This window comes from Arachis ipaensis, chromosome B6, assembly GCF_059453495.1.
Source record: "Arachis ipaensis isolate K30076 ecotype BB chromosome B6, ASM5945349v1, whole genome shotgun sequence".
NCBI classification, from domain to species: domain Eukaryota; kingdom Viridiplantae; phylum Streptophyta; class Magnoliopsida; order Fabales; family Fabaceae; genus Arachis; species Arachis ipaensis.
In genome coordinates, this window is record NC_142441.1 from 134,893,306 (window position 1) to 134,903,972 (window position 10,667).

At 25.3% G+C, this 10,667-nt stretch overlaps 1 protein-coding gene across 1 annotated transcript; it reads left to right on the forward strand.

Annotated features, from left to right (window-relative positions):
- The first annotated feature begins 3,056 nt into the window (after nucleotides 1-3,056).
- On the forward strand, nucleotides 3,057-8,202 carry LOC107605007 (peroxidase 55). Its single transcript, XM_016306741.3, has 3 exons — nucleotides 3,057-3,432; nucleotides 5,473-5,664; nucleotides 7,354-8,202. The coding sequence occupies exons 1-3, from the start codon at nucleotides 3,211-3,213 to the stop codon at nucleotides 7,924-7,926; spliced, it is 987 nt and encodes a 328-aa protein (XP_016162227.1). The 5' UTR covers nucleotides 3,057-3,210; the 3' UTR covers nucleotides 7,927-8,202.
- Nucleotides 8,203-10,667: the final 2,465 nt, after the last annotated feature.

Sequence of the window (10,667 nt, forward strand, 5' to 3'; positions counted from 1 at the left end):
GATTGCGATTGACCTGCATTGTAAATATGTTAAGCAATCCTTTTATGTGTTAGCTATTAGGAATAATAAATATATGAACAAAGAATTTAAAATGGCTTATAAGAAATATTTGTTGTGTACTTTTCTGATTTGTAAAATTGTTGTACATAGAAGTCAACCATATTGTGCTGTGACAAATAGATCTTTATTTAGTATATTAAACTCTTTTCGAATCCTATTAACATGATTTCTTTCATTTTTATGCTGCCTTGCTTGGATTGCTTCCAAATATTTTAAATTTCTGTTAAATTATAATCTTTCTGTCCATTTATATTCCAACTTGATGCAAAAATGGAAAAATGTTACTTAACAAAGCAATGGATATTCATGGTTACTCATCTTTTCTTCCAATTTTCCATTAGAACATAGATCTAACTGACTGTGTCAATTTCTATCATCTTCCTATCTTTTATATTTCTTTTGTTTATTGTGTTTCCTTTATTGTTTACACCATTTTTGGAATCTTACATTTTTAATTAAAAGGAAGTATATAGTACAACATAACTAAAACATTTAATGGCTCTTTTCTTTGTGTGTTCTCTTTAATTTCACACCTTATTTATATTATGTCTTATTACTCTGTGTTTAAATCAGTCAAAATACCATTATATATGTTACATACAATTTTAGTATTCAATCCAATATTTTAAGCAAAATAGTTACACCATCCAAACACTACTATTGCCCGCACATATGCGCGGGACTTCTGCTAGTTATTTTATAATAATGTCAAATGTCCTATTTTTTTTTCTTTTATTCTAATCATTAATTTTTTTTTGTCGTACAACACACCCACACACACTAACTTAACAACTCCACTAGAATTCGATCGTGGTGTGACTTTATTTGAGACAAACATCTTTGCCACTACATCACATGTCTCAGCCACAATCATGAATGTTTAAAAACCCTCTTTCTTGACTTTTATTTTTTGAATGTATCTCATTGAAGGCATTGGGCTGAGACCTCATATTTGTGCATTTGAAATGTGCTTAAGTAACATGAATTTGGGCTCAGAAGTGAACAATAAACCTGCATCACTAACACCAATATTAAACCAACTTTTTATTGACCAAAAAAACAAAACCAACATTTTAACTTTTAACCTAATAATCATGCTTATAAACTCCAAAATCAATCTTATCTCTAACAGAAATTCTTTTTTTAGTTGGATCTAGTTTGCTCAGTGATGTATTCTTTGGTTAATTAGCTCCATTTACTTTTTGCCCTTGTCCTTATTAATATTAAAAAAAGATTGGTTAAGGTGTCAAAATCATCTATTCACTATAGTATGAATTTACTACGCATGCAACATGCATTGCATATATTATCTAGGGACCGCGCCCTTCACAAATTAAATTTGAAATCCTTAGTGTTCCATAATTGTGAAATAAGTAAAGGCTACCTATTCTACACGAAATAATAAAATCAATTATTGAAGATCTAATCCATGTATATACTTGACTTTTTAACAAGAAGCTTTGAACGATTATCTTCTAGAGAATGGGGTACACAACCCACTAGGATTTAAAAAAAAAAAAATGAATGAGTCATTTGCTTAAATATCCAGATGTACTTAAGAATGGCACACAAATTATATCCCAACATATAATGTCCTTTGGTGCTATTCTTGATTCCTTGCAAAAATTGTATATCATGCAAAAGTTTGTTATTTATATGAATGCTTTTCTAAAATAAATTATGATAACCATTGGGTTGGGCGTGTGAGATATAGCAGAAAAGTTGTAAATTATCAAAAATGCTGTATAAATTCTAGAAATTAGGCATCACATACTAGAAATTAGCCAAGTGATGGGATTTTTTTCAAATAAATAAATTAAATTATATATTTATACTTATATGTATTTTGAAAATGTTATGTAAACATAACAAATAATCATTAAATTAATTATTTTATATATATATTATTTAATTTTAATATATATTTTATACGTATAACTAATTTTTTTTGTATACATAATATAATTATATGAATTATTTATATTTTTGTATTCTATTACTAATCTCATTGTCACTACAAATAAAATAAGTAATACAATTTTGTAATTTATGTTATTTGCAAACGAGATAAAACTATATTTATATATATATCGTTAACAACTAAAAAAATATAGTGTTTAAAATATGGTTTAAATTGATTTAAAAGGTAAACTGATATAATTTATTATGATTTAAATCGTATCAACTTGATTTTTATTTTTTATTGTAATTCAATTTTATTCAAATGATAGTGATTTATATTATATCGATTTGACTTTGTTTTTTAATATAATATAATTTAAATTTTTATGATTTTGATTGAATCGATTTATATTCTGTCTAAATTTTAAATTTTTTATCATTTTTAATTATTAGTTTTTTCTAAATATGAAATATATCGAATCCAACTTTTAAATTTAAAAAAAATGTAAAGTAAAAGTTTTAAATAGTTAACATTTTTAAAATCAAATAAATAAGTTCAATTTAAATCATAATAGTTTGAATCTAATTAGATTAAAATATAAATTCAAATGGAATAAAGAGTATGTTTTCACAATTATTAAGTTTATAGTATGAGGAGTGTTAGGGAAAATCGATATAACTTTTGTGTTTTGTAATCATTAATTGGCCATCAATAGTGTTTTTAATGGTGTGAGATCATTCAATTTTCTTTTAATGATTAAATATTAGGCAACTTTTTAAAAAGTTGCTGGCCTCTAAACTTTCCCTTATAGTATTTTAGGAAAAAGAATTAGTGACTATCAAATTTTTGAAGAATTATTTTGATAATTAAAATATTGTCAAAATCAAATCAAGGATGACTCACCTTTCCTTTCCCAATAGTTGCATGACCAAGTACTTACAACTTGATTTTATAGAGAGGGGAAATGTGAAAGAAAACTTACAAAACAAGAAATTATTTTGACAAGTTAAACTTAAATGAGCTAGCTAAACTTGGACCAAGACAGCTTCCTGCTAATTAATATTATATATATTGGACATACATGCATAATGTTAACGTTAAGGGTAACCGAGTAATTAATCAACCTAATTGAATCAGAACTATATATATGTATAGTAGTGATACCAATTCCACTAGCTACTTCATTCATTCCTGAAGCAGAAGAATATAATATATATCATCATCAGTGTGAATTATTAATTAAGGAGATGGAGTTGTTAGCAAAGATATCATTATTAATAGGTGTGGTTATGGTTGCTTCGATGATTATGAGTAAGGGTTGTGAAGGGCAATTAGTGGAGAATTTCTACAGTTCAAGTTGTCCAAACGTGGAATCCATAGTTAGAGAGGCAGTGACCAATAAATTTACTCAGACTCTCACAACTGGACAAGCAACCCTCCGTCTATTTCTCCATGACTGCTTTGTTCAGGTTTCCACTGCATACTACTAACTCATCATCACTATATACAGTATTTCAAAAATATTTGGTAGCAAAAAAATATTAATAAAAAATAGTCAAAATTTATTATTTTTAGTTTTATTTAATGCATTCTGCAATAAATAAATATTAAATAAAATAAATTTAAATTGTTTCGATTGATTGTTTTGTTGTCACCATAACATTACTGAAATTGTTTATCTTGAGATTTTTGTCTCTCAAGTTAAAACACTATTCATCTCTTTCAAGTAATTAAGAACAAAGAAAGCATATATAATTTTACATTGGTTAGTTTTCCGATTCCTCATGTGTTTTTCTTCCTCTGAATATACTCAAGCGCTGTCATGTACGTGTATATGTACTATTTATTTTTCATGTTACATTTTCACATAATCATTTTTTTACCAAGTTACCACGATTCTTTATATATGTTTGCATCACAATTTTTGAAATAATTTTTCAATGTTAAATTTCTACAGGAACTTTACCTTTTTTCTTAATTAAGCAAGCATCATTTTCAGTAGTGTCATATATTATGTCTAGATTCAACCGTTTGAATTAATAAAAATAGATTATGTACTTGACAAAGTCATGTTTAATAAAGTAAATGACTCAGTCTCTTCTCTGTATATATACAATCATTATGTGTATATAATTGTTTATGCTAGCTAAAAGATTAATCTGACAGAGATAAAAAAGTTTATGTCTCTAAACTTTAGATTTTAGGGAGTTAAAACTCTAATACTACCTTATAACACCACTTAATTATTTTAGAAGTTTAAATTGATAAAAAAATATAAATAATTTTATCTATAAGATAGGGATTCCGCCGCTAGGAAGACAATGAACTATTTGTATCTCTAATGATTATATCTAATACTTCCTAAACCTCAATTGTACACATTGTATAAATATTCCATTGACTCCTCATACTTTTCCATCCATAAGATATACATTGATGTTTGATTAGTTAAACACATCATGAATTAATTAACTTTAATTTTGGATGGTTGTTGAAGATTTATTCTTCCATTTCCACTTTGATCTTGTCTCATTCACCAGAAAATTTCAAAGGCACGTTTGAAATGGTATTGTTGAGGGTGACTTTGGACACAGCTTTTGAAATAGGATTATGCTATCTATACACTAAAATTAACCACTAAAATTAATTATCAGTATAAAATATATGTTAGAATATAAATATACATTAAAAATAAATTAAATCACATATATATTTATACATAAATATATATTGATAGCTAATTTTAGTGTTTTAATAATATTTTTAATTAAAATATAATAAAAAAATATACAAGGGCACACGTGTACGCTCGTTACCCACTTTTCATGGTTTTTTTTTTTAAACAAACGAACACGCTCGAGACTCTATCTTATGAATATTGAGTCCAATTAGTCTTATATAATTTTTTTATTTATATATAAATATCTTCTGTATTTATTAAAATTCTATAATCTACGTTTTTTTATCTTATTTTATTTTTATTTAATAAAATCTATTGATTTATAAAAATGACATATCTAATGTATATAAAGTTGTTTAGATTTATTTTAGATAAATTCCTTATTACAAGTTTTACTATTATTATTATTATTATTATTATTATTATTATTATTAAAAATATTAAAATATCATCAGAATTTATTATTTTTTATTATCACTTATTATTAATTAAATTTTTAATTTAATTTTTTAATTTAATAATTTAATAATATATTTTATTTTATATTTTTAAATATTGATATCTAATTAATAATCAAAATAATAAATTTTGATGGTCTAACATTTCTTCTATTATTATTATTATTATTATTATTATTATTATTATTATTATTATTATTATTATTATTTGTGAATATTTGCAAATATAAGTTGAGAGACTTGTAGGTAATAGAAAAATTTGCTAAGACTCTAGCTAATTAAGAATATAATTAGTACATGGCATATAATATTTGCAACAATAAAGTGGTGGTGGAGTATGAATGTTGTGTATGAATTATGAAAATGGATAGGGTTGCGATGCATCTGTGATGATATCGTCGGCAAATGGGGATGCAGAGAAGGATCACTCAGAAAATCTTTCACTTCCAGGAGATGGATTCGACACTGTCATCAAAGCAAAGCAAGCTGTTGAAGCTTCATGCCCTGCTGTCGTCTCATGCGCTGACATTTTGGCCCTTGCTACCAGAGATGTTATTTCCTTCGTAAGCTAACAAATTATTTCATACTACCATTATATTTATTCATTTATATAATGATAATTTCGTCAAATCATCTAAAGATTGTTAGCTATTAATTTCATACGAAAATAACTGCATACCAGTCTTTACTTTATATTTATTCATTTACATATATTTGTATAACTTTAATAAAATAACTAGGACTAAAAAATAAAATTTTAATTCTTATTTAGAAAAAGCTAAACTAAGTAACTTAAGTTGTAAAATAATTTTGATGATATTTGATGGTTATTAGCCATAAAAAAGTCAATATCAATAAGTGTTGGAGAGTGTTAAGAGGGCAACAATTTTATTATAAAAAATTAATTATTGTTGATTTAAATATAAAATTAAAAATATTGATTTCTTAATATTTTCATAAAGGATTTCGACAAATTATATATGACCATCGATAATGTTCAGGATTAGTTTTTTTACCATAGGCTTTAAATAAATACTTATTCAAGCTATTATAGTAGTCAACATTTTTTCTTAAAAATTGCGAGTGCATCTTTAAAGATACAATTGTAAAAGGTCATCTTCTAACTGATAGTTGGGAAAGACTAATCTAATTCATTGGTGTATTTCTTTTTCATAAACCAATTTGTCTGATTTTTCAATACAAAATTGACAGATACATGCAATCTATGTATACTATTTTGATTATTAACGCAAATTTAACTTATAAGATTATTTTTTTCAACAAAAGTTGCATTTTTTAAGTCAAAATGATAATTTAATCATAGCAAAAGAGTAAAAAAAAAAAAAAAAACAGCTTGAATGCTTGATGCACTTAGCTTGTATACGTTTTTGGTAAAAGAAATTTTATGTGGCCAACAGGCTTTAGTGATTTTAGCGAGCATTTGACTAATATAAATATTAATTATTTTTAATAAATAAATTTTATTAATTTATGTATGTAAATTTTAATAAATATAGTATAAATTATATTAATTTATGTGTGTAAATTTTGATAAAGAGTAATATTATATAACCAATAAATATTATTATTTTTTTCGGTATTTAATTAATAATAACTTACACTCATATTTATAGATATTTTGTATACAAAAAATATATAATTTGTATCTATATTTAATAAAATTTTACACACATGAATTAATATAGTTTGCGCATTTTTTTTTTGCATTTATATTTTACAGAATTTACACATATAAATTAGTAAAATTTATTTATTAAAGATAATTTAGTGTTTGTATTAGATTGTTGACTAAAATACTAAAAACTGTTAATTTTTAAAAGTTTTTCTTAATAAATATAAATATAAATGATCTATTTTTTATGTTTAAATTTTTTTAAGAGGAAGTATAGGGAGCCATAATGTGTACAATAGGGGTATAGGGATGTTCGATTCAGTAGGATATCAAATGTCTTATCTTTGGTACTTGAATGGTTATTCTGAATAGGATGGGTGTATTGTGTTTGAGAAATTAGTAGTATTTTATCCTGGATGTTCATTTTTAACTCATATTAAGCCAAATAAATAACCCATTGTACACATCGTACAAATACTCCATTAATTTCTAACGAGACACTTTTTATAAATATAAATATAAATTATTGTTGATTATAAAAGTTTGGAAAAATTGTAAAATTTACCAGCAAGGTAACATTGTTTTTGTGTAATTGTGTGGTTATGTGCAATTATTTCAGCTAGGGGGACCATCATTCAACGTAGAACTTGGACGCAAAGATGGGCTTATTTCGAAATCATCAAACGTTGAAGGAAACCTTCCAAAATCAAGTTTCAATTTAAAGCAGCTAAACACAATGTTCTCAAATCACAACTTGACCCAAACCGACATGATAGCACTCTCAGGAGCACACACCATAGGCTTCTCACATTGCAACGAGTTCTCTAACCGTTTATATTCATTCTCTGCGTCCTCACCGCTGGACCCTACTCTCGACTCCAACTACGCCGAACAGTTAAAGACACAGTGCCCTCAAAACCCTGATCCACAGGTTGTGGTTGCTCTTGATCCCGATTCCTCCTCCAGTTTCGACAACAAGTATTACCGGAACTTGGTGGCCGGAAAAGGGTTGTTGAGATCGGATCAGGTTTTGTACACGGACCCTGCGTCGCGGTCCACGGTGGCTGAGTTTGCCAATAATGCTGATGCTTTTAATGAAGCGTTTGTTGCCGCCATGAGGAAGCTTGGAAGGGTGGGGGTGAAGATTGGTAAGGAAGGAGAGGTTAGAAGAGACTGCACTAAATTCAATTAATAATTTGTCACAAGTTGGTGAAGAAAGAAAATCGTAATTGGAATTCCCTGACTAAAGATTGATTTTCGTCATGTGTTTTGGGGAAATATTTATTTTGCTTTTGATTTTTTAGCAATTTAGTTATTTTTTAAGAAAAGAGTTATTATGTGGGAAAAAGTTTGGTAACCAAAATTTTTCAGCCATAATCAACCAAAATTTTCCATATTTTACTTCATTTATATCACTTAATAACAGTTTTATTTTTTACTTCACTCTCTTGTCATTCTACTTATCACCGTTCATTCTACTTATCACCGTTCTTATTAAATCTGCTAATTAATGATATAATTATATCCCTTTTTATTAGGCACTATTGTAATCAATACTTAATATTCCTTTTTATAATTTGATTTTTATATATAAAAATACAATAAAGATTAATAATAATTATATTTAACAACGGTAATTATAATATCAATTACATTAAATAATTGCAATTGATTCTTTGTCCGTTATGGTATTTATCATCAATTATTGGAGATATGAATCATGAAACTTATCCTAATATATACTTTATGTTAATTCAATCATATTCATTAAAAAATCACAAGAATAACACCATTGCAAGCACAATAGTGTATAAGTCAAGAAATTTTACAAGAAATTATTTTTATCATTGTAATTTGTATGACAATTGATTTTGACCTTAATACAATACCTATGGCAAAAGGTGCTGAAGAATTTGTACAACAGACGGACTCACCCAATGATTAATATATTTTTACAATTAATATTATTCAATTTTAAACTATATTTTATTATGTAGTTCAAATTATTTTACATATATACTAATAAATCATGATTCAAAATATTTTAATATTTTATTTTTGAAGACATTATACATTTAAATCAACGTATAATTTTTTAAATCACCGTATTTGATAATTTAAAAATTTATTTCATGTTTTTCAAAGTGAAAATGATTTATTTTAATTCACATATATTTCTAAATTTTACTATAATTAGATTTGAAAAAAAAAATGTCAAATACCTAAATTAATTTATTCAATTGACAAATTTATTCATAACATCCACAAGTTCATACACATAACATCCATAATTAAGTAAGATACACATAACATCCAAAATTTTATATTAATAACATCCATAATTTCATACTCATAACATTCATAATTTCATACATATAATATTTATAATTAACAAATTTTTACAATTAATATTACCAAATTTTAAACTATGTGTCTTGTTATATATTTCAAATTATCTTACATGTACACCAAAGGATCATAATTTTAATATTTTTTATTTACTATTCATATGTATACTTATTTATTGATTTTAATACGACGAGTTAATAATTATTTTTTAAATTTTATTTTTTAATTTTAATTTTTTTATTTTATAATAGTCTATATGTAAAATATGAGTTGTATACCAGAAGTTGTTAAATTCTCTAATTTAACATCCATATTTTTATACGTATAATATTTATAATTTTATATATATAATATCCATAATCAATAAATTGGTGCTAATTTATTATTATTTATTATTTTATTTTGCAGGTCATGAACCAACAATTTTAGATATTTTTAATTTTCAATAAATAAAAATTGATCAAATTTAAAATATTTTATTTTTTATAAAATGTATTTAGGTGATTTGAGTTTTTTTTAATTAAAAATATAATAATTTGAAATTTTTATTTAAAAGAAAAAATATACAATTATAAATACATGTAATAATAATGAAGGAGAAATTTTCGTAATTTGATTCACATTAAATTTAGAATTAACTTTTTGTATAATTAAATAAGGAAAGATAATTAATGATAAAAAAAATTTAATTGTGTCAATTAAATTAGGAGAGTGATTCACACTCTCTTATCAACGCAAATACTATTAGTCATATACCTTTATTTATTATCTATAATATTTTGGTTACCTAGCATTGCCCATTATGTGGAAGGGTTAGTTCGAGCAAACTAGTACAACGATGATTAGAAAAAAAATAATTTTTTTTTCTCTTTATAATTCTAAAAATAGGTCATCCTTTCATTTTGTTCCCCATTCTTTTGTTTTAGATCACATGTATGCATTTTTTTATGTACATTTATTTATGAAATTGTTCTGGACGAGGCTTAAAAATTACTGCGAAAATATAAGACAGTGACGTCTCAAAAAAATTATTTTTAGAAGAGACTGCACTAAATTCAATTAATGATTTGTCACCAGTTAGTGAAAAAAGAAATTTGTAAGTGGGAATTCCCTTATGAAAGATTGATTTTTCGATCGTCATGTGTTTTGGAGAAGAGTTCTGTTAGGGAGCTAATGGAATATTTGTACAATGTGTACAATGAATTACGGATAATAAATATCTCATGTCATGAAACCACTCATCCCAAAAGTTTAAGCTGATTTTGGTGAACTCCACGCATTCCAAAAATTAGAGCTCTGATACCATGTCATGATATCACTCATCCCAAAAACTTCAGCTAATGGGAAAAAATAACACTAATGATTATATCTCTAATACTGAATCAGACATCTCTAAACCTTCATTGTATACATTGTACAAATATTCTATTGGCTCTCTATACTTCCTCTTTGGAAAAATATTTACTTTGCAAACTTTTGAGTTTTTAGCAATTTAGTTATTTTTTAAGAAAAAAGTTATTATGTGGAAGAGGGTTAGTTTGAGCAAACTAGTACAACGATGATTAGAAAAACAATAATTTTTTT